Source organism: Aspergillus puulaauensis, chromosome 2, assembly GCF_016861865.1.
Source record: "Aspergillus puulaauensis MK2 DNA, chromosome 2, nearly complete sequence".
NCBI classification, from domain to species: domain Eukaryota; kingdom Fungi; phylum Ascomycota; class Eurotiomycetes; order Eurotiales; family Aspergillaceae; genus Aspergillus; species Aspergillus puulaauensis.
The window spans coordinates 4,058,165-4,080,870 of NC_054858.1; the positions used below are offsets into that span (position 1 = coordinate 4,058,165).

Genomic DNA, 22,706 nt, shown 5'->3' on the forward strand with positions numbered 1-22,706 from the left:
GTTTGAATGTCTCATTGGCCTTGTCACCAGTCATTCATGTAATGTTGAAGTCTGTAGTAACATTACCATGGTGACTAAACTCTGGTGTTCTTCCACAGTCTCGTCCCTTGTTTTTTCTTCTTTCCCTTCGCCTTACTCCCCAGCTCCTTCCTCTTTTTCCCTTCCTCCTTCCCCCCCCATTCCCCGCTGAACCCCATCCCCCCCCAAAGATACAATCTTTCCGCTGCTCTCCTCTCGCTTTTATCTTCTGTGTTGCCTTCTCGAAATCCTGCTCTACTGGTAAGGTCAGGATTTTCCAATTACACCCGATTCCTTCATAAAATACACCCGACGTTATTGGCTTTGAGACTTCTGGTTTCGTTCCACGTGCGTTGGGGGTCATTCCAGAATTCACGGATTCTGCAGGTACAGCCATGGACCTCCTGAAAACGCACCTGTCATTTGCGTGCATGCACGCATTCGAGGATATAGGAGTAAGTCATTGTTCAATATTGCTAGAACGATAGCCTGTTAATGAAGCCTTGTTTAGGTCCAAGAACTTGAAGAGGAACTGCTGTATGCTATGTCCCAGAACGTGCCTCCCCATTTAATTCACTAACAACTACTGCTCCAGCCGCAAGGTTCCGCAAGCAGAGTGCCATTGCGAGTATTCCTGTTCTGAAGATGTAAGATCTCACTCCCTGCATATATATAACCTATTCCTAAGCGTTTTCCTTTTCGTTCAAGGTGCTCGTTATGAAAGGCAAACTTGAAGGGCATATTGTCGCCATCACTGCTGTGATTTCTTCTTTCATCGAAAAGCAAAAGAGCAAGGACTTGCTGGATGTGAGTTGGTAGTGTCCTTCTACACATTCCCTATCATACTAACCGAAATTCTAGACACCCCGCCTTCGTGTGTTAGATCTGCCGTCAGTAGTACAAGATGGTTCAACCGCAGTAGATGATCCCCAATGGGTTGGTAACGGAAGCCTCCTGACCCTGGATGATGACACGGGAACGCTCATACCTCACCCTCGGACTCAAATCACAAAATTTTGGCTGTCATCTGCCGGAGGTGTAGGTTGTTTTGCCGCAAATATGTATCAGGAGACGATTGGGAAAGTCACAAAGGGTACCGGGACGGAGATAACTGTCGTTGACGAAGTAAAGGGTCTGCAAGTCTCGGGTGGCAGAGAAACCGATGTAGATGACGCATTAGCGAAGCTTACACGGATTGAAAATCCTTTGGTACCCAAGTCCAATCCCTCGAGATTCGCTTTTCTAACCCTCGTTTTAGTCGCTTCTTGACAACCCAGCCATTATCAACATTGCAGTTGACCAACCTCAAGAAGACTCTGGATACAGGATCCAGCCATATGCTGTCTTAGGCCCGGTGGCCGTTCGTCGCATTCTCGCCGATCCATCTTGGGACGGTCTAGGTCAAATGTTCGTTACCGTCTTCTATTCATTCGATGCGGACTATCAAAAATATATTCCGCCCCCAAACCTGATAGAACCCCCTCTCTGCAGCAGTGAAAATGGGAAATCCCGCATTTGGAGTGACTTTTCGTTCCAACCGCTAGGCAAGGCGGATGATTTTCTGGCATTAGAATCAATGATGGAAAACAGTCAAGACGAATGTCAATTATTGCCACCAAAAGACATAACGGGCCATCCATATCTCTCTCCAGAGAAGGCAAAGCAAGTTAATGAATGGGTCGTACCAGCAGCCTCGATGCTCGACCCATCCACAAGCCAATCAGCCGAGGGCGTTATGTCAAGGCCTACAGAGCACACCAGTGTCAAGGCACCTGGTATCAAAGTGCGACGGCCAGTACAGCCTCCTAAAGTGGACTCGGTCTCGAAAGCCAAAAGCGTGTCACCTGAAGTTGCGCCCTCTGAATCACAGGTAGAACCAAGTGGCAAACTCATAGCCAACACACCTCGAAAGAAATGGAGAATGAAGTACGAGCCAAATCTGGGTAGCTCTGACGCCGCTCAGGCTTCGGATACCAAAGTCGAAAAAGATATTGGAAATCGTAAACCCCTCGAGAGACCTGTCATTTCGAATACCACAAAGCCCGAAGGCCGCCCATACGTCCCTATAATATCTGACTCCACAAAGAACGGTCTTAATAGGTACCCAACTAGAGCGATCAAGCCTGACATTACCCATTCGAAGGCTGAAAAAGGAGGTCGAAACAAGCAAATGATAAGGAGCAAACCCCCCAAAAAGGATGATGAGCTAATTGACGTACGGACACCGGTCAATGCGACTCGATTGAATCATCCTCCTCTCCTGTTCAATACGCCGGCACTCATCCCCGAACCATCAATTTCTGTAGCTGGAATACCAGAACCTACTGATGCCTCTGGAAAACGCTCTACGATATCCGTCGGTGCACGCTTTGCCGATCTTGCTGGGTTGAGCATTGCTGGAGCCACCAATGCTGATGAGTCAACCAGTTCAGTGTCAATGCAAGATAGCTCTTCGAGTAAATCGAATTTTCCCGAACAGGATGCAAGACTACAGAGATTGAAACTTGCATATAATAATCACCTGTCATCAACCGTCTCAAAAACCTTTGTCAAACCGTGCAAGCGCCCAGGGGATATCAATAAGTTGCTCGAAAAGCAAGTCATCGACGACTATGAAAGGTCTCAAAGGTCCGAAGCTGAGCAGTCTGTGCGTGAGACAGAGAATAGGCAGTACCATCACATTATGAATCAAAAAGCGGGAAAGCCTGGCCAGAAATCGAAGAACAAAGTAGCATCGGCGGCCAAAAAACAAGCCACCCTCGAAGATGCTTGGGGCATGCCAAAGCAGAAGAAGCGGCTCGGATCCTTGAAAACGCAGAACCCATCTGTAAAGGGTGATTCTATGGTTCCAGCAACAGCCGAGACGGAGCAAAAGGCGAGGCGAAATATAGGCGAAGACATTGAACGCGTGTTTGCGGCAATGAAGCCGATGCTTGAGGCGGCCGAAGCATTTCCTGGCATTCTAGTGCTCGAGGTACAGCTGGGGCTTGTTCTTATCCCGTTTGTTCCCAAAAAGTGTGGCGATAAATTAATATCGTTAAACGAGTGGTCAAGAATCTTCCAGCTTCAATCTGGATTGACGGCGCCGAGTACCAAGTTTGTGAACAGACTGACAGCTTGTGGTACCGAGATCGACCGAATTGTCGACCTCAAACCCTCTAAATCTGTAGGGAGACCGCGCTTATTTCAACAAGAATATAGCGAGTACGATATTTGCTATGAGTTCCACTGTCGAACAAATGCCAATGAACTGCTCATAATTGCTGTTGATGAGCAGGGCGGCTATACAATTCAGACTCCGAAATCGATCATTGGAGCGGTAAATATGCACTTCCCTCGGAAGATATGGGACGCTAGGGCAGTTCTTTCTGTTCAGAATCGGTATTATTCTCCGGAAGTTGAAGAAGCTGCAAAGTACCTCGCAGATCATATTTGGATCCCGGCTGAAAAGTCGATTCGTGTTCACACCGCGCTCCCAAAGGGTAGCAAGATTACTATCCAAAAGGTGTTCATGAAGCGCTGGACCCGCCATCGGCACATTCGTCCCGACGAAGCCTTGGGCTGTGAACAAAACGCAAACGAAGGCCACGATATCTTCCTTCAAGTTATGGAGGTCCAAGATCTCTTCATCGGAACCGTAACTCAAGATTTGTCCGAAGTTGAATACATCAGAGCCCGCTTTACGAAAGCGGAAGAAATGGTCTGCAGGGGTAGAGTTTGGTACGAACTTTCGCTGGTCAGCCCTGCTATCGAGACTATTTTGAAGACCAATATGAACCTTGAGGTTGGTGAACGCACTGAGGACTGGCGTTGCCCGGATTTGTTTGGAGACACTGCTGCTTTCTTCACTGGACAACCTCCAAGCCCCGTAGCAGCGGCAATTGGCCCTGCTGGAATCGCTGAGCTGTGCCAAGTTGCAAAGGAAGTCGTGAACAAGATGGACGGAGTTGGAACCTGTAATCGTGGCCCAATGAGCCCTGACACGCAGCGAGTTCCCGCGATTAACAGTCAAGGGAACAAGGGTTGGAGTCATGAAGATCTCGAGAGTGTCAAAGAGGTGGAAAGCGTAGTTGCAAGAATGAACGAAGGTCCAATGGCTGTTGGGGTCATCAAACAAGAGCAGGCAGAAAAGGAATTCTGGTAGTTGCGCTTACGATTTATGTGAGATGGAGAGAGACAGAGACAGCTTGAAGATAGTAGGTCCTAACTTCGAGGATCTAGTGAATGGAGAATACACCTGCCGTGTCGAAAATCAATTATTCCTTTCAAGTAAATCCTGATAACGATACATGTATATATGTATAAACCAGAGCGAACCTATAATCTGCTTCCGCAACAAACACCGCTACAGAGTGTCGAAACAAAAGACAATAGCTCTCTAACCATATATTCAAGTAACGATAATTCTTTGTCTTTCTTTTGTTTAAACACACAGGCTCCACGTTCAATCATCATCCTCCTCAACAGCATCAACACCCCTCAACCAAGCCCCCCTGGCATCAACAGCAGCTTTCCGTACATCACGCTTTGGGTCATCAAGAACAAACCCCAAAGCGCGAAGAACCTGGTTCCGCACCGGCAGAAGAGGTGACGCTTTGCCGCTCTTCGCAACAGCAGGAGCACCCTCCGCATTCGGCGGCTGCGCGAGTAAGAACAAACATCTGAGCGCGTCAACACGAAGTCGGGGTGGGTTTATCTTTACGTCTTCTCCGTCACTGGACGACTTGTGCTCGGCTGTCTTGAGGAGTCTCGAAACGAGACTTTGAACGTGTCCGCATTCGTCTATGACTGTGACGCCACTCTCACGGATGATGATGGCGAGCGTCTGTAGCGTTGCAGCTCGGACGGCCTGTGAGTCTGCTGTTTGGAGGTCAAGGGATTGTAAGAGTAGGGGGAGGAGTGTGGGAAGTTCGGGCAAGACGAGGGTGGCGGAGATGGTTGATAGGATTCCTGAGAGGGCTGTTAGGTGTGCGGGCTTGATGTGTTCTGTTGTGGATGGCGCCGTATTAGTATCGGCGTTGTTTGTGATGTTTATTTCACGAATTTTGGAAGAGATAAGTGGAATTAGTGTTGTGAAGACGCGCTGTTTTGCCAGGAGGCGGATGTTGGCGCCGTTTGTGGTGGAGAGGACGTCATCATCTTTGAGAAGGATGCCAAACCCGCGGGAGGCTGTTGTGCTTGTTTTTTCAGAGGGAGAAGACAGGAGAGACAAAATGGAAGTAAGTATTTGGGTTGTTGTAGGAGCGAGTCTGAGAATGAGGGCCTTGGAGAGCCAAAATATCGTCTTGACGGTCTCTGGGCTTTGAGACTCTGTGGCGGTAGTTTCACCAGAGAGAAGGGAGTCGAGTAAACTGGTTGCTACTCCAAGCTCTGGTTTGAGAAGGAACTTGTTCACGAGGAGTGCAACATGGCGAAGGATCGCGATCTGGGTGGGTGGTTCGGTTTCGTTTATCGAGAGCTTCACGGTGCTTGAGAGAAGCTCGGAAATCCCATGAGGCAGAGTAGAGTCTGCTGGTAGACCGGCCAGGAGGTAACTCGACAGGATCATTGTGCGTCGCTGGTCGGTCGACGACTGCGTGAATGGAACAGGCCGGAAGTCACCAGGAGAAGCGAATAAAGTGTAGATGTTCTTCGTAACTTCATCCTGTTTTGATCTTGGAAGGGCTCTAACTATGATGTTACAGAGCCTTCCCAAAATGTCCAAAACCGTAGGATCGGCCAGGACGTTATTGGCCGCTTTACCTGAAGCCGTTGCGGCTGCGCGTTGGCACATAGCAACCACTATTTTGTCATAGTACATATCCAGACTTGAGTCGCCTTCTAGTTCCCTCTGGTTCATAACATAGAAGATCGTCAAGAGAATAGCTCTTGGGTAGGCAGCAGATCCTGGCTCCTCCTTCTGCAACAGTAGCGACAACTTAGTTAGTAGTCGGCGTACCAATGTCTCGAAAATGGCCTTCTCAACACTTATCTGCGCCAGAGTTTCGAGAGTCGGAATATAATTGGACTCCGCCCCTTCATCAGAGTCAGGGAGCGTTGCCACGAAGGCTGGGAATGTAATGTCCATTATTAGCCGTGGTTGATGTTTTGAGATCTCAGCCAGGGCGGAAATGGCTTCTTTTTTCAGGTCATCGCGGCCGACTGACTCTTCCTTTAAGAGAATCTCGTTAAGATATTGCACGAATAGACCAATCTCGGAATCATGGAAGTAGTCGCGCACGATTGACAGGCGCAAGAACCCTCTTAGAGCAGAGATGCGGAAGGAAACCTCTTCTTTAACTGTGCCCATCAAGGCCTGGCCGAATATTTCCGAGAATTGGTCTTTAAACTCTATTAGAGGATTCTCGGCAGATACGGCAGGATCCCTCGTTGTCCACTCTCCAAATACTGCGATTGCGGATTCGAAGAACAATGTTAATGTTTCCAGAAGGGCACGCTGTTTTGTGATCCCGTCGGCTCCCTGGTAAAGTGTCAGGAGAGGCGCAACGACAACCTGCACAATGAGGGTAAAGGAGGCTGCAGAGGCCTCGGATATGGCTTTCAGAATCTGCTGGGCGGGTCTGGCTTGTTTTTGCTGGGGCTCTCGCAACTGCTCATTACATTCTTTAGTTATCGGTCGTAGGTAGTGAGCCAGAGGCAACTGGTCGGATATTTCCGTCACACCCTCCGATAAACGTTTTGCTATATCATGCAAAGCCTGAAGTGAAAGTTCGGATAGAAATTCTTCTTGAGCGTTTAGAATCTCAAACTTCAGAGTCTCCCATATTGTGATTGAATACGTTGACACGGTATCCGCGTTATATAAACCGATACAAGCGATTAACGCGTTGAGTGCATCTTTCTGTAAACTTATTAGAACGTAATCCATGGAAGCACAGGGCATATAACAATAGAATACCTTAACATTCGGGGAAGTTGAATCCAGCTTATCCAACAATGACGGGATAGCATGCGGAGCGAAGTGACTCGTCGAAGAAATGCAGTCCTGCAAGCGGTCTTTCAAATCTTGAGCGGTGATCCCATAGGGATCATTGGGCGGTGGCCTGAATGTGATAGGAAAGTAGTTGTAGACAGAATCAAACAAAACCTTTCTTAGTTAGTTACTATGTCAAGATCATTGAAATCAGAAAAAAGCCTACCTCGACATGGTTTGAAATATCCCATTCAACCATGATCACCTTCAAAATAGAGAATACCAGCATAAGATTGCGCGGGTCCTTCTCGCCTGTCATGAGATCAACTGTCCCAACAAGAGATGTATCACCCATTTCGTGTAAGACTATCCGCTAGGTTAGCATAGAAATGCAACAGCAAAGTGGCGTCGCAACGTACCGGCTCTGTGATTGGACATTAGTTCATTTAGCAACTGGTAAACCTGGAATCTTTGGGATTGAGCCCGAGACTGCAGGGAACCGAAGTTCGCAAAAAGCCTGTATACCACATATTAGCCCTTTTCGCTCCCTGTGCGGGGTTATACAAGCCATTGGCCGCCATCCGCACAGAAGACTGAATCGAGAGTACTTACGCCATCGCCAATTCCGCGGCCATGCTCTTTGTAAACCTATCCGACTTCTGCAATGTCTCGAGTCCAGCAACAGCACCCCCATCTTCAATACGGTCACAAAAGAACGTCGTCAGGACCTGAACTTGTTGTCTCGTGAGAAACTTCGGAGGAAGGGCTTTAATCACTGCGGTCAGGTAGGAAACGGCCTTGCCCCGGAGGAGTGGGTCTTCGTCATTGATATATTCTCCCAGAGACTGTACGATTTCAACGAGGGTCGTCTTCCTGCTCTCCACATCTATGCGGCATCAGCGCATGGCGTCCTCAGTATGAGTTCGTGGAGGGGCATTACCTTGGGCAACTCGCTCGGCAATCTGTCTAGCTTCCTGCTTGTCATGGTCAACGACCAGCATGAACGTCTGCAAGGCCGACATTTTCACGATCAACCTTAGCAACGACGAGCAGGAGCAATTGGGACATCCATGATGCTTTTTTGTGGTCTCCAAAGGCCCTTATCGATATGTCACGTGCAATAGGTATCCCACTTTCAGTTGCTCCGCGGAATCACGTGGGGTGGTAGCATGGTAAAGAGGGTGTTGCGTCATGGGATTTGTTCATCGAGCAGATCGAGCTGAACAAGAAGGGCTGACAAGACGCCGGTTTCCCAGATTGTCAACTTAACATGCGGCATTTCTCAACTACAGTGACCTTTGTTTTCCTCGTCTTGTACTGCACAGTATCGGAGGCGTGGGGTTTACCATCCCTCTCTTTACGCAAACGTATTCCGCAATCACTACTGAACAAGCCCGGTGCACGCCACGAGCGAAGCCTTGAAGGCCTCGAAGGCGTGAGAGAGTGGCTCAGCCATCAAGAACCACTAAGCGGAGCAGCAGTCGAACACCCCGCGGAAGGTCTCAAGATGCAAAGTGGTAGCGGTGAACCCGTTATATCTGATGTCCTGCCCAAGACCCGCGGCATCAATATCTTCTCGTCACTCACTCGACAGTTTGAGTCTGTGGAAGGTCGCTTGAATGACTCGTCGCGGAGTGTAACAGTCCTGGCGCCTCGTAACAACGCCATCCAAGACCTCCCTCGCAAACCTTGGGAGAACCCTGATGATTACGAGAAATTCGGAGAAATAAAAGCGTATGAAGGTGATGAAGGACAAGATCGGGCCAAGCGCAACCTGGAACGGTTTGTCTCAGCTCATATTGTTTTGCAAAGTCCATGGAAAGAGGGGGAGGAAGTTGAGACTCTTGGGGGAGATAAGGTAAAGTGGAAGAAAGATGGGGATAAGATATATGTGAGAATCCCTTTGGTTTCTTCTATTTGTGGTTTCGTGGTAATTGTTCAAATGCTGACCGACCTGTTTAAGATTGAGCCAAGCGGTATTCAGGTTGAGACTATCGCAGAGAAAGTCTCGAATGGGGAGGTGTGGGTACTGAACGGTGTTGTCAACTATGCCCACTGATAAATGTGCAATGGAGTGTATGACTTTATGAAATGGCTATGCAAGTAATAGGTGTACTTTTCCCTTTATATCACATCCAATCATACTGTACACCGAACTAGTAGTCTGGCATGGTTGTATAACCGTAATTTTCTATATACCTTATTTTGCTCCGGGTCAAACTGTGTCCAAACACCCAACATCACGTTCGGTGAAGATAGGAAATAAAATGTTGGAAATACGCTGAAGGTCTCGTCCCGGCCCACTATTAAGCAGCACCATACTTGCGCAGAACTCTCTCCTCAATGCCGTCGAGAATACAGAAATGTTCCACTACCTCCAGGTTCTCTGCTTCGTTCACATACAATTTATGTGGATCTTGTCCAGGCTGAAAAGGGTTTGCTTGAGCAGCGGGGTTCATTTGACCCATCTGCTGAGCCATTTGGTTGGCAGCTAACCAATTAGTTAGCCAAAAACATTCCGGAAGCACATAAATCGCAAAAAAAGGATCAAAAAGATAAAAGAAAAAGAAAAAGAACTAACCATTATCACTGCCCAGAATAAATCCGAAAACAGATTGCAGACCGAACAAATTCAGGAAGTACCATGATAAACTCGACACCCATCTCACATCCAAGTCACGAGTCATGACACCGGATTGCAACATCGACTTGAAGCGAACTGTGAGAGGAAATGGAAGTTTCACTACGCAGCCCTGTTAGCACCCGATATATGCCGCAGCAGAAAGCAAACAACTTACAGATAACAAATCCTGAGAAGAACGCATTGATCCAACTCATTATCAGGGTCTGGGGGATCATCATCATCATATTCCCTTTCATCATGCCCATCATGCCCTCCATAGCGGCAGGATCTGACATGGGATTGGCGGGGGGTTGTCCACGGTTCTCGGGGTCCTTGAGAAACTCGCCATTCTGGAAGCCAGTAACGAGGTAATTTTTCCGCATTTCGAAGGCCTCTTTCGACAGTACGGCAGAGGCGTGGTTACGTAAATTGACGGCGCGGAAAAGGGTGAGACGTTCGCGGGACTCGGCCAGGGTTGAGGCAGGCTTTGGGGGGGAGTTCATCAAAACTGTAGCATAGTGGCGTAGCATACCAGTCAAAATCTATTGAATATGTCAGGAATACGCAATTCATGAATACAGTAGTAAGTCTTACCATGACAACAGTAATGGGAATCAAGATCCAGTAGCTGCGCGTTTCGAGTCAGTTTTCCTTTTGACAATGCGCAATTGTGAGAACAGGAAGAGAAAAGTACGCACAATAGAGCGGGATCCCTAAGGATCGTCTGCTCTACACCTTGCAATGCCATGTTGGATAGACGGGGTGGCGACCTGGTGTGTAAGCTATAGCTGGTGATGTCTAGAAGTGCCGGGGCCTTGGATCCTGACAAGGCGGCGGGCGGCGGGCGTCGGAATCGCATACTGCCGCTTTAGCTCCGAAAGGGACAGCTCGCCGCAACTCCATACATCAGCTGCAAACATACCACATCGCAAGTAACTTCTCTCAATCTTTGTTCGTGGATTCTTTTTTGAAATTTTCTGTATTATATCTCGAATACTGCAGGTTTTACGATGGCTTCAGCAGCGGCACCCAAGGTGCCTGTTTACTCTTCCAATGGTAAGCTTTGCGATTCCCCACGTCTACAACAGTATTTATCCCAATATTGAACAAGCGCAGTCGAGTATCTATATCTATACTAACTGCCTTGGATGATAATAGACCTCAAGTCAACAACAGATGATGCCCTAGTTCCCTACCTATCAACCCTTCCACGACCCTATACATTCAAGCAAGACCACTTCAAGACAACTGTCCGTTTTGTCGTGGGATACAGCGCTGTCGCAATTGCTGCATTCACATTTTACGCAGACCGCAAGCTAGGTTGGGAAGCGACACGGTCGCCATGGATCATTGCCGCCGTGGCCTCGTACTTCATCCTGAACTCGATTCTCACTTACTGGATTTGGGCAGTTGAGGCCAGCGAAGTCTTCCGGGGGAAGCGCGGTTCTGGCGAGACGGTATGTGTTTTCTTTCTCCTTAAATTGAACGGAGTAGCCCTGTTTATGTTCTTTTCGTTGAAATCTGGGCTAATGCGAAGACGTCGCGGCAATAGATATCAATTCGTTCGTCCGTCAAGAAACACACGCCACTTTACAAGCTACAAGTCCAGTATAAATCCGCATCAAATACCATTCTCGAGGAGAAGGAGATCCAGGCACCGTTCACAGCTTGGTTTTCTGCGGATGGGACCTTTCACCCAGATCCTTTGCGCAAGTGGCTTGCTAAGGAGATTAAAGTGTTAGGGTTGGCTGCTCAAGAAACTGAAAAGAAGACTGGCGGTGTAGCCAGCGTTGTAGGAGTGGAGGAGTCTGACAGCAACGGAAAGAAGAGTTCGAAAAGTCCAAGGTAACTGACCTACCTACTGCGGCAAATGGGCGCTGCTATGGTATGGAAGTTGCAGGATCCCAGGTTTATTCTTGTTCCTGAAATGCTGCCATACTTCTTTCGGGATCAAAATATAAGGCTGGGCAAATCTTCGAAACTGTTATGACTGTCACTGTACTCAAGGGTTCAGTTCCTATCAGTGAACCTTTATATCTTTCACTCTCTAGTCTAGGATATCAGAATGACAAACGAAATCTATACAAATGTAAGGAGATGAAAGCTTAACATAATGAACAAGGGAAATCTCTATTTGAATACGCTTTATAACATGTTTAGGCTCGTTGGCTCAGGCAGCCCAAGAAAGAATTTCTTCTATGAAGAAGCCTCCAGGGTTCCAGGTCGCTCGGTTGCAGCAGCGGGCTTGATATCATCCATCCTCTTGTTCTGGATGAGTCTCTGTAGGGACATTGTTAGATCCTCGGAAACTCTGTACCATTTGGGGCGCTTGTAACCTACCAGTAAGTTTCTGAGCAGAACAACGATGGTGACCTTTCCAATTGACGGCACGAATAGAGAGGCCTTCTGCTTCACCTCAGGGCCAAAATTCTGTTCAAAGTTGTATCAGTACATTGCATTTAACGATCAATCTGAAAAGCCTACCTTGTCGCTCGAGAAGTTGATGCACACAGCACCGTCTCTCAACAGGCTAGTATCAAACTTATACTTATCCCCAGGCACACCGGAGATGACAGTGTCACACAGTGGGACGATGTCCTTCAGCTCCTTGCCTTCAACTTCCTCCACATCGTGTCTGCCCTTCTTCAATCCTTCTCCTCGATAGAACTTTTGGATGCCAGTGATATCGACACTGTACACGCAAGCACCATCGTTCGCCAATAACGCAGCAAGCGGTCGGCCGACAACCTCGGAGCGGTTGACAACACAGATTGTGTGCCCGTGCAGCCGGTTCCCATATGGCAGGATTGTGTTGTAGATGTTCAGGTATTCCAGGATCTTAATGATGGCAAGAGGAGTGCAGGGAAGAAGGCACTTCTGACGCTTGGTCTCCGGGTCGAGGAAGCGAATGTTCTGATACATGTTGAAAATATAACGGTGGCTAAGACCCTCTACATCCTTGGATACGTCCACGATCTGCTGCAGGTACTGGTCTTGACGGTTGTTGAAGATGGGGTAGTATACGATGATGCCGTCAACTTCGGGATCGACATTGGCGGCCAGAATTGCTTCTTCGAGAGCATCACGGTGCACTTCGCGGAGAGAGTAGCGAAAACCACTGTGTCAGAAGATAGGACTACGTTAGCTACGATGTGTATAACGAGGATAGCGCACGGGGCGCAAGTTATCCATAAAAACGTCGAAGCATGATCCAAGACCAATTGCAAGGTAGAACAAGATACAAAAGAATGCTCACTTTTCATGACATGTCTTCTCAGTCCATTGCGCATACATCAGCGCCGCGGGATCACTGTTCGCCAGGAATCCGACCAGGTGAGGCGGCTTCTCTAGGGTCTTCACGCCCTCGGTGACTTCCTCAAGCAAGCCATTGGCGACATGCTTTGAGAGCATCACCTTGCAGGAGGTTGGAGCTGGTTCTGTAGAGGTAGCCATTGTTGTGCGCAGGCAGATAATTGATTTCAGAGACAAGAGATCTGAAAATGAGTCAATGCCGTTCCCACTGACACAACGGGGGAGGGGCCTTGAAAATTTTAGTTCCGGAAGTCCCATTCGCTTATCGATAAACGGCCATCCCGCATTCAGCCAGCCGCCCTTCCTCTCTGTGACCTCATCACACTTCACCGGAGCATTGAACTACGTATTTAGATAGAGTCGTTTTAGTCTGAGTCTTCTGCTGTTATATGCATACTTGGTCATTTAGTTTAGCTGTTCCCATAAGCGCAAGGAACACGTTTGGCCCATCATATACGAAGGCCATCTCCGGTCAGAAACTAAACATGACCAAAGCTATAGGATAAGAACACGCGTTCCAGCAGAGTTTCGAAACATCTCAAGTTTGACATAGTGGAAGAAATGGCTGGGTGTTAGCGTAAATTGTTTTTTTTTAAGGTGGCTACCAGGGGCGGATCGCGCCTTGTATAGGTTTATTACCATGGAAGAAATCGCGAGACATCGCTTTATTGCGAGATATATCAAAATATACAAACAAAGGAAATCATATTCGAGTGCATATATGTAGACAAAGGAATTCTAGCCGAGAAGCAACCGAAGAGTATGCAACTCCTTTTCCCATGGACTTGCCAGGTCACCCGGTTGTTCTGTCCGATACTGCCCTCTGTCGCGCAAAAACATCTAAACGTACAGGATATTATTTCATCTTTTCAGCCTTATGCCCAGCCCACAGGTTTCTTTGAGACTCCACAGCTACAGATATACTAGGGTGTTTCGACCCGTCCATCCCGAAGCCTTGGTGAAGAGAAAAACAAAACAGTGGAGTCAATTGTACAAGCTATCTTGTCTATACACACAGAGTCAGGAAATGAAACAATACATGGCAGGCTAATCAACAATTGTGTCGCTTGCTCACCTATGCGTTGAAAGACTTGTTGAAGCTGGAGATGGTCTCCTTCAGCTTAGCCTCAAGCTCCTTGCTGACCTGTCCCTCCTTCTCGATGGTCTCCTGGATCTCAGGCTGGTTGCTCTTGATGTGAGCAAGGAAGTCAGACTCCCACTGGAGGATACTGGCAACAGGGATGTTGTCGAGGTAACCGTTGACACCAGCGAAGATGAGGGGGACCATGTCCGAAACAGCCATGGGCGAGTACTGCTTCTGCTTAAGCAGCTCAGTGAGACGCTGACCACGGTTGAGGGTCTGCTTGGTGGAGGCATCAAGATCGGAACCGAACTGAGCGAAGGCAGCAACTTCACGGTACTGAGCCAAGAAGAGCTTCAGGGATCCAGCAACCTGCTTCATGGCCTTGACCTGGGCAGCGGAACCGACACGGGACACGGAAAGACCAACGTTAATGGCGGGACGGATACCCTTGTAGAAAAGTTCGGCTTCCAAGAAGATCTGACCATCGGTAATGGAAATGACGTTGGTGGGAATATAGGCAGAGACATCACCACCCTGGGTCTCAATGATGGGAAGAGCAGTGAGGGAACCACCACCGTGCTTCTCGTTCAGCTTGGCCGCACGCTCGAGGAGTCGAGAGTGAAGGTAGAAAACGTCACCGGGGTAGGCCTCACGACCGGGGGGGCGACGGAGCAGCAGAGACATCTGACGGTACGCCACGGCCTGCTTGGACAGGTCATCGTAGGTGATAACTGCGTGCTTTCCATGGTCCCTGAACCATTCACCCATGGCGCTGAAAGTTTTTTTAGATCAGTACATGGTCGATTGGAAGATTCAAGGTGCGTGGCAACTTACCAGCCAGTGAAGGGAGCAAGGTATTGGAGAGGGGCAGCTTCGGAGGCGGTGGCGGCGACGACGATAGAGTACTTCATGGCGTCGTTCTCCTCAAGGGTCTTGACGAGCTGAGCAACGGTAGAACGCTTCTGACCGACAGCAACGTAGATACAGTACAGCTTCTGGCTCTCGTCGCTGCTGGTGCTGTTCCAACGCTTCTGGTTGAGGATGGTGTCGAGGGCGACAGCGGTCTTACCGGTCTGACGGTCACCAATGATCAACTCACGCTGACCACGGCCAATGGGCACCATGGAGTCGACACACTTCATACCAGTCTGTACGGGCTGGTTGACGGAATGACGGGGAAGGATACCAGGAGCCTTGAGTTGGGCACGGCTCTTGGTCTGATTGTTCAGAGGACCCTTGCCATCAATGGGGTTACCAAGAGCGTCAACAACACGGCCGAGAAGCTCAGGGCCGACGGGGACATCGACCTAGTTGTTTGTTAGTATATTTGAATATCAAGGATAGCGATATCAGTGATATCAATGGGTATATGGCATACAATCTCTCCGGTACGCTTGACGGTCTCACCCTCCTTGACGAGACGGTCGGAACCGAACAACACAACACCGACCTGGCCGGCTTCAAGGTTCATGCACATACCCTTGACACCAGAAGCGAACCTGTTTATAATTAGTTATGTTATCAAAGATAAAAATACGTAATGTGGGTATCCATACTCAACCAGCTCCTCAGCCTGGACGTTGGTCATACCGTGAACACGGGCAATACCGTCACTATTCGATTGAAAATCGAGTTAGTCAATGGCACTCTAAAAGATTGTTGCATATTCCAAATGGTTTGCGGCGTTTTTTCAGCGACATCGCAGCCGACGCCAAATTTTTCACCCGGGAAAAAGCGACGTACCCGACGGAAAGGACACGTCCAGTCTCAGCAAGACCGGATTCCTCCTGAACACCACGGATTCTCTGCTCGAGGATGGAAGAGACCTCGGTGGGCGAAGCCTTGGCCTCAGCGGCATAGGTACGGACCTGCTTCGAGGCGGCAGAGAGGGGGCCGGGAACAGCCGCGCGAACCTGTTGACCGAAGCAAATTCTGTTAGCTTCGACGAAGCGCAACCACAACGCGTGAATGTGTTGTAGGACTGAGGGCGATGTCGAGAGATACGATTGGCATTCTCATTGAGATGACTTTCGGATGGGAAACGGGCAAATTGAGTCGTCGTCGTCGACCTCGACAGGGATAGAACTCACCGAGGCAACCCTGCCAGTGGCAGAGGCGGCCGCGACAGCGCGGCTAGACTGCCGCAGAGCGTTCCTGAACATTGTGAAAAGGGTTCAGAGGAGAGGGAGAAAGGTTTCTCTGAAGAAGAGATGTAATTGGGGGAAGAGGTGAGAGGAGAGGAGGAGTGTGGATGGATGGAAGGAGAGCTTTGTCGTCGGGGTTGGGAGGATTCTCAGGACTGGGACTAAGCCTATTTTTGCCGAGTGCCCAGCAACCTCCGAACCCGCCCTAGTGCGCTCACGGGACACCCCAAGAAAACGACTTCCCACGGGTCGAGCTACAATACAGTCGCGTGGCTCTTTTTAAATTGTTAGTTTTTACAGAAAGTTATTTTGATTCTATTTATCAAGTAACCTTTCTACGCAGACTTTCCCAAAAACCTGTGGTGTTCTCGTTGCTGGTCGGGAGGTTTCCCGGGCCGGACAGCTGGCAGTCCCAGTTTTTCCCTTCTGGTCACCGTGTTTGTATTTTTCGGATCGCCGGATATTCATCGTAACAGCTTAGTCATTCCCTCCGCTCCTGCAACCACGCAATGAAGAGCATGGACAGCCAGCAATTAGGAGGAACATTTCTCAAAAGTGAAGTTCAATATTAATATTATATTACTAGACATATGAGCGCTTCTTGAGTTCTTTGGGAGTATGCTCTTTGTTGGTTTCTGTCACTCGATTATTACATCCCCCATTCTCGAGTCCTTTCCATCGGGTCCTTCCAAGCTCCTTTCATTTCGCCAAGTTCCCGCGTGAGGTTGACATCACCATCCGCTAGTAAGTTAACTTGTCCACGAGTAGCTGCTTTCTGCATCCTAGCATCTTGAAACAATGTATAATATCAAGATGGATTTTCCAATATTGAAGGTCCAGGCAATGCGGCAGTTATACAATTTATGCAGTTAAGGCGCACAACAATCCAACCAGTTCCAAATACCCGTCTCAATTCGGCGCAACCACAACGCTTCATGCAAACAGCAGCTCATGAACCCTATCATAAAAATAATTAGACCAAGGATAATCATTCAAAGCCCCTTATCCCTGAACTATCTGCGCCTATCATTTCGCGGCTTTGTCTTTCTTCTCCTTGAAAGCCGCGATTTCCTTCTGCACACTAGTATCATATCGTGCCTTCAACTCAGGCCGGTAGCCGAAGAAGAAGAGAATCTCCATCCAGACGAAGAGGGGGGCAAGGAGTAAAGCCTGAACCAAGTTATCGAGCAGAGCCGGAGCACGGCCCTCAAAGGCACCGTGGCCGACAAACTGCAACAGCCAGGAGACGACATGGATCCCACCAAACCAGTAGTTGGCTGTCATCCCGTATGTAGCTAGAAGGTGGTTGCTAAATGCCGCGCCGCCGATGAGGAGCGGTGCGATTAGAGCTCCTGCTATGGGCTCTAAAAGAATATAAAAGGTGGTATAAGCAAGCGCTCCGATCGTTCCGACGTTAGGCGGTAGGTTTTCGAACTGAAGGACTTCAGGTAGCTTGAAGAGAGTGGGCGAATTCGATGCCTAGATGTTGAAAACAAGATCTTATTAGACTGACATTATCCGGTTCGGTACTCGAGAAGCATACCATCGCGATTCCGGTAAATAGCAGAATCGGCACACATGTTATATGAATTGCAATGTTTACCTAGACAAGAGTCAATCAAGGTTTCGCCGTGACAGAGAGGAGGGTAAAACGAACTGGATTATTATGGTATGCACCGTACTATAGGTGGGCGTGAGCAAATCTCCCATGGCTTCAAGACCACTCCACACAAGGACTTACAAACAGGAGCTGCTTCTCAAGATTCAACGCCATCTCGAAGCTGGTGAACGGGAACAAGGGCACGCTAAAAGTCAAGGAGTATGGGATAAGAAAAGAGGAAGCTCAAAACCCCGCAGAGTAATATCCTAGAGGGTAAAAGTCATCGTATGAGCCACCCCAGGGAATAATTAAAAGATGATTGCACAAACGTCATGTGCAGACCGAGGTCCTGCATACTAGGAATGAGGCTGGTATTACTGTGACATACTAGAATGCGGAAATTCCGCAAATTGGAGCGCAACCCGCCGTACCGTATTGTACTAAGCGGATAAAGGACTATCAATGTCATGTGACCATCTGGAGGACCAGGCGAGGGCTTCATGAGAGCTTTGTTGCTGGATTTGCTGGTTCTTTCAACGAAAAGTAATCTCTGTGGGGGAATTTCTGGTCGCCACTGATACCTCGACCGTGCGCTCCTTTCTCTGAATTTATAACTTTACTGCTCTCGTTCTACGAGCGGCCATGAAGTATTGATTTTTCTGTCGTTAATCGTTTTGTGCCAGCAATTCCAGTCGTTAATCCAGCGCAACTTGCTGCTGCGATACAGCGTACCTCCTCGAGGCGCGCCGGTTGAAGCTTTCCCATCGCGTCTACCAACTTTGCCGTCGACTTTGCAAAAGTGTTCTGTCTTTCGATCTCGGCTTAAGTGGCCGAACTGAACAAGTCATCGCCATGTTTTTCCTCAAAGAAGAGACCAAAGTTATCTCATTACATCCGTCGTACTTCGGTCCAAATGTGCGCGAATATCTCATCAATCGCTTAAACGAGGAGGAGGAGGGGCGATGTACCGGAGATCACTTTGTGATATGTGTCATGGACATGGTGGACATCGGCGAGGGGCGAGTGCTCCCAAGTAACGGGCAGGCTGAATATACAATCAAATATCGAGCAATTATCTGGAAGCCCTTCCGTGGGGAGACAGTATGTTCTAGACTGGTCAACCATAAACCAGATCTAACAATGTCTATAGGTCGATGCGTCTGTCACGTCGGTGAAGCCCACAGGGATTTTCACCCTAGCCGGCCCATTGTCGGTTTTTATTGCGCGCAAAGTATGTTCTTTGTGGTGAATATTGCAGTTGCTGTTTCGATAGATGCTAACGGGTCTTCAAGAATATTCCCTCCGACATCAGATGGGAGCCGAACACAGTGCCACCACAATACACTGATCATGCGGATCAAGTTATCGAGAAGGGCACCAACCTTCGGCTTAAAATTCTTGGTGTCAAGCCGGACGTTGCTGCTATCAATGCGATTGGGACAATCAAGGAAGATTACCTAGGGTGGGTTTTGCTCCGCGCCTGGTGTCAAATCGCTACTAACATACGCCGCCCTCTTCCCACAGACCGCTATAACAATACGAACCTTGCGAGCTTATGACGATTACGATAATTGAAACAATCCCACGAAAGAGCGCCGTCCAGCCTTCTGTTTTATTCGCAAGTACCACACTTATCGGGCCGCAAAAGCTGTCCCTCGAGTTGCTCGACAGGATCATGCGAGACTCACTGGGTTTTGGCCAGACAGGGATAGGATGGAGGAGTCAGGTTGCAAGCCATGCTCTCTTCTTTCGCAGCACCCGTGACGAAGTGAGGACTGCCAATTATTGCAGCAAAAACGATCTTGCTTTGGCCGGTGCAGATCTATTTGCGGGTACCCCACTGGGGTAGTACGTACAGAGTAGAGCGGTGCTTATGAGCAATGACTATCTAGAGGGCAATATACAAATACACAATAAGATTGGAAACTGGTTGAAACGAAGTCTAAAGTGTCTTCTATAGAGCACAATAATAGCAATTTATTATGATGGTTGTGCTCATTTTATGCGCAGTTGCCTGAGAGACGCGGCTTAGGGACGGGCGTAGTGGTGAAACACTGGTGCGTCCGGCGCATGTGGAATCCCCAGTCCTGGGGCTTCCTTGGCCGATATTTGGGTAATTATCAAGGGAACTCTGAAGAACCGGCCTCTCTGTATCATTTCCCATTGTTATTGTGATTGACCTAGGCCTGTAGCGTCGCCCAGCGCAGCCGAATAACCGGGAGGTTCGTGTGTTCGACTGGTAGAGTCTCCCTGGTCCTTCCTCTCTTAAATCCCAATAAAGGAAACCAGAGGCAACTTTAAACAAATTCCAGACCCTCGTTTTCTCGCTGCTGGTGTTCATTCCTGCATTCTTCTGTCTTCCCCAGATACCGCGATCCTTCTAATAATAATAACATCGCGACGGCTGCCAAACCGTGGTTCGTGGCTTGCTCAACCAAACAAACCGTTACCCTCCCTGATCTTTGAACCGCAACCTTTTTTATTTACTTTCCTTTTCTCTTTTCCTACTCAAACCCCTCAATTTCGCAATGTCTCTCAAGGATGTGTACCATAGATTCCTGGCTGCGCCCAATCCGGCGTCCCTTGCCTCCGATGTGTCCCTGATCTATATCACCTCTACCACCGAGTTCAGGGGGGTAGACAAAGTGACCCAACACCTCACCAAACAGCAGGAAATCAAGATCAACTCTCAAACTGTCATTGATGCTGTACAGGGCTCTAACGCGCTCTCTCTGGATGTCGACACTTCTCTTCAATTCCTTACTGGAGGTGGAGCCTATCTTCCTAACCTGGATGAGACGTTCTTGTTCGATCGCGTCGTGAAGTTCCCCACGGTGGGCGCTCCCCATGACCAAAAATTCTCCGATGGGTAGACTACTAATGCCGGTCATTCTGCTTGTAGATCCATATCGTCCGCTTCAATGCCCAGAATCAAATCCAAAGCGTCAGAATCCATTGGGATCAGGCCTCCCTCTTAAAACAGGTCGAAGTCATTGGAAACCGCGCTCGTAACTGGCCTGTTCGCGACGCGGACAAGCAGACTCGCCTGATCAAGGTCGCATCCTCATCGGCTCCCTCAGACAATGGACCTCCTCCCCCAGTAGCTCAGGCTGAGCCTTCATTTGCCGCAAAAGAGGCTCAGGATGATGCTCCCGCAGCGCCCCCTTCGCCCGGAAAGAAACGCATCAAGGATCCTTATGCGGCCGACTCACTCTTCGAGCTACTTTCACCTAGCAAAGACCGCGAACAAAACGTACAGCCTCCTCGCGCCCCTGCCTCCGCCAAGCCCCCACCTCGTGATTATAATGAACTCTTTGTGGGTGACGAAGGGAGCGATGATGCGCCCGATGCGACACCCTCGCGACCCCGTGCCGTCCCTCCCAAGATTGGCGCAGGCAAGAACTTCCGCCCATCGCGTATCTTCGAGCCCGAAGAAGTCGAGAACTTGAAGGAGGAATCCCCGGTCGCCCCTAAAGTTGGCGCCGGGAAGAACTTCGGTCCATCCCGTATCTTCGATGACGATGAGAAGCCGGAGCAGATTGCCTACCGCGCGCACCCGAAGCGCTTCGAACACTTCGAGCTGGGTGCTGACAATAGCAGCCGTGAAGTCAAGGCACCTGCCTCGCGCCCAGGCTCCCGCCACGTCAACAACTGGGATTTTGAAGACTTCTCAACCCCCCAGAAGCCGCAACGCAAACCCCGAGGTGAAGAAGTCCGTCACTTTGGTTGGAGCGACGATGAGCCTGAGCAGGATTCACCGCCGGCCAAGCCCCGCGTTGTGCAGCCCCGGCGTGACGCCGAGACTCATTTCCAGATCACAGACGGTGACGAAGAGCAGGGCAACAAGCGCATTATCAAATCATATCAAAACAAGGGATTGGGGCTCTATAAGAATAATTTGTACGGGGAAGCAGGTGAGGTCGAGGCCGAGGAGGACACTAAGAGGCAAGCCAGCAAAGAACGCCCTCTTTCTGTCGTGCACAATGGGCCCAACCGCAAGAAGGACTTCGAACCCCACTGGGAGGTAACAGACGAACCTCAGGAAACCGAAGGCGATGTCAGCCACGAGAACAAGAAGCCCTCGGAGGATCGAGTCAAGGCCGTGAAGATGATGGAGCCATCCTGGAATCCCTACGGTAGAGCCTCAGAGCCAAGCAAGGCCGCCACACCACCACAGCGTCGGATTTTACACAACGTGAACCAAAAAAGCTGGGGCTTTGATGAGGAAGAGTAAACGCAGTCCCACGCGGGGAGGAGCGAGCAATCCAGCAGAAACCGATGACGACCTGGAAAAAGAAACAGTATAAAACCTCACGAAAAAAACCGGATGATACTGAACGGCTAGTTAAGTAATTGGTCAACGCCCGCATGGATATATGACTATCATTGATACACTACGTACCTATGTTTCTTGTTTCTAACTATCGGCGGTCTTTGTTTTCGTACCTTTTTGCAAGTTCTTATTGCTACGAGTTTGTCGGTCTACACGTCCACGCCTTGTATTTCTTTTCCTGTGCCCTTCAATTATTTCCCCTTTTCTGTCCGAGTTTCAGTCTCCACTTGACTTGATATTCTCCTTTTTTTACTTGTCTGATACTCTGTACGTAACTATTTACTTTTTGACTCCTTATTGTGTGAATGCCATACCCAATTTTATGATCGATTATTCTGTGCTTTAATGATGGTAAATATAAATGTTTGATCAAGTGATTAAAAAGAAATAAGAATTGCTAAATCATCATGTAGATTGCGACTTACATTATTGTACCGCTGATTGTGTTTTGCTATCCAATATATACATGGTTGGGGTGCACCAACAAGCGGATAAGACTAGGGATATATATTTTTCCAGGATCAACAAATTACCATTCTGATACCAAACTAAACCATCCTACTTACTTAGAGATCTACTACTCAGACAAAAAAAAATCCAGGCTTCCAAGGTCCATAAAAATTTCAAACATACATCCAAGAATCCTGAGAATGGCGAAAGCAAATACTCACTAGCCCAA

General features: G+C 48.8%; 10 protein-coding genes across 10 annotated transcripts; 5 read left to right on the plus strand and 5 right to left on the minus strand.

The window, feature by feature from the left end:
* Nucleotides 1–413: 413 nt before the first annotated feature.
* APUU_21679S (uncharacterized protein) lies at nt 414–4,162 on the plus strand (the record flags this gene model as incomplete). Its single annotated transcript, XM_041700458.1, has 6 exons — nt 414–473; nt 530–555; nt 614–665; nt 727–825; nt 880–1,227; nt 1,277–4,162. 6 exons carry the CDS (start codon nt 414–416, stop codon nt 4,160–4,162), a joined length of 3,471 nt encoding a protein of 1,156 aa, XP_041553441.1.
* Nucleotides 4,163–4,462: 300 nt separating this feature from the next.
* On the minus strand, nt 4,463–7,953 carry APUU_21680A (MET18/MMS19 family protein; the record flags this gene model as incomplete). The annotated part of the gene is made up of 6 exons (XM_041700459.1): nt 4,463–6,859; nt 6,917–7,105; nt 7,158–7,297; nt 7,351–7,448; nt 7,544–7,817; nt 7,872–7,953. The coding sequence occupies 6 exons, from the start codon at nt 7,951–7,953 to the stop codon at nt 4,463–4,465; spliced, it is 3,180 nt and encodes a 1,059-aa protein (XP_041553442.1).
* A 248-nt stretch (nt 7,954–8,201) lies between these two features.
* APUU_21681S (uncharacterized protein) lies at nt 8,202–8,990 on the plus strand (the record flags this gene model as incomplete). The annotated part of the gene is made up of 2 exons (XM_041700460.1): nt 8,202–8,822; nt 8,895–8,990. The coding sequence occupies 2 exons, from the start codon at nt 8,202–8,204 to the stop codon at nt 8,988–8,990; spliced, it is 717 nt and encodes a 238-aa protein (XP_041553443.1).
* Nucleotides 8,991–9,237: 247 nt separating this feature from the next.
* EMC3 (ER membrane complex subunit EMC3) lies at nt 9,238–10,302 on the minus strand (the record flags this gene model as incomplete). The annotated part of the gene is made up of 5 exons (XM_041700461.1): nt 9,238–9,422; nt 9,513–9,674; nt 9,730–10,096; nt 10,149–10,182; nt 10,253–10,302. 5 exons carry the CDS (start codon nt 10,300–10,302, stop codon nt 9,238–9,240), a joined length of 798 nt encoding a protein of 265 aa, XP_041553444.1.
* Nucleotides 10,303–10,564: 262 nt separating this feature from the next.
* Nucleotides 10,565–11,403, plus strand: APUU_21683S (signal peptidase complex subunit 2; the record flags this gene model as incomplete). The annotated part of the gene is made up of 3 exons (XM_041700462.1): nt 10,565–10,610; nt 10,713–11,011; nt 11,107–11,403. 3 exons carry the CDS (start codon nt 10,565–10,567, stop codon nt 11,401–11,403), a joined length of 642 nt encoding a protein of 213 aa, XP_041553445.1.
* A 347-nt stretch (nt 11,404–11,750) lies between these two features.
* On the minus strand, nt 11,751–13,007 carry APUU_21684A (methylenetetrahydrofolate dehydrogenase (NAD(+)); the record flags this gene model as incomplete). Its single annotated transcript, XM_041700464.1, has 4 exons — nt 11,751–11,834; nt 11,895–11,984; nt 12,039–12,672; nt 12,811–13,007. The coding sequence occupies 4 exons, from the start codon at nt 13,005–13,007 to the stop codon at nt 11,751–11,753; spliced, it is 1,005 nt and encodes a 334-aa protein (XP_041553446.1).
* Nucleotides 13,008–13,941: 934 nt separating this feature from the next.
* Nucleotides 13,942–16,112, minus strand: ATP1_1 (F1F0 ATP synthase subunit alpha; the record flags this gene model as incomplete). The annotated part of the gene is made up of 6 exons (XM_041700465.1): nt 13,942–14,722; nt 14,785–15,257; nt 15,329–15,449; nt 15,507–15,563; nt 15,694–15,863; nt 16,041–16,112. The coding sequence occupies 6 exons, from the start codon at nt 16,110–16,112 to the stop codon at nt 13,942–13,944; spliced, it is 1,674 nt and encodes a 557-aa protein (XP_041553447.1).
* A 1,008-nt stretch (nt 16,113–17,120) lies between these two features.
* On the minus strand, nt 17,121–17,868 carry APUU_21686A (2-hydroxy-palmitic acid dioxygenase MPO1; the record flags this gene model as incomplete). The annotated part of the gene is made up of 4 exons (XM_041700466.1): nt 17,121–17,573; nt 17,638–17,697; nt 17,752–17,775; nt 17,836–17,868. The coding sequence occupies 4 exons, from the start codon at nt 17,866–17,868 to the stop codon at nt 17,121–17,123; spliced, it is 570 nt and encodes a 189-aa protein (XP_041553448.1).
* A 678-nt stretch (nt 17,869–18,546) lies between these two features.
* Nucleotides 18,547–19,228, plus strand: RPB7 (DNA-directed RNA polymerase II subunit RPB7; the record flags this gene model as incomplete). The annotated part of the gene is made up of 4 exons (XM_041700467.1): nt 18,547–18,795; nt 18,845–18,925; nt 18,987–19,156; nt 19,219–19,228. The coding sequence occupies 4 exons, from the start codon at nt 18,547–18,549 to the stop codon at nt 19,226–19,228; spliced, it is 510 nt and encodes a 169-aa protein (XP_041553449.1).
* Nucleotides 19,229–20,222: 994 nt separating this feature from the next.
* On the plus strand, nt 20,223–21,928 carry APUU_21688S (uncharacterized protein; the record flags this gene model as incomplete). Its single annotated transcript, XM_041700468.1, has 2 exons — nt 20,223–20,528; nt 20,597–21,928. 2 exons carry the CDS (start codon nt 20,223–20,225, stop codon nt 21,926–21,928), a joined length of 1,638 nt encoding a protein of 545 aa, XP_041553450.1.
* Between the last annotated feature and the right edge of the window lie 778 nt (nt 21,929–22,706).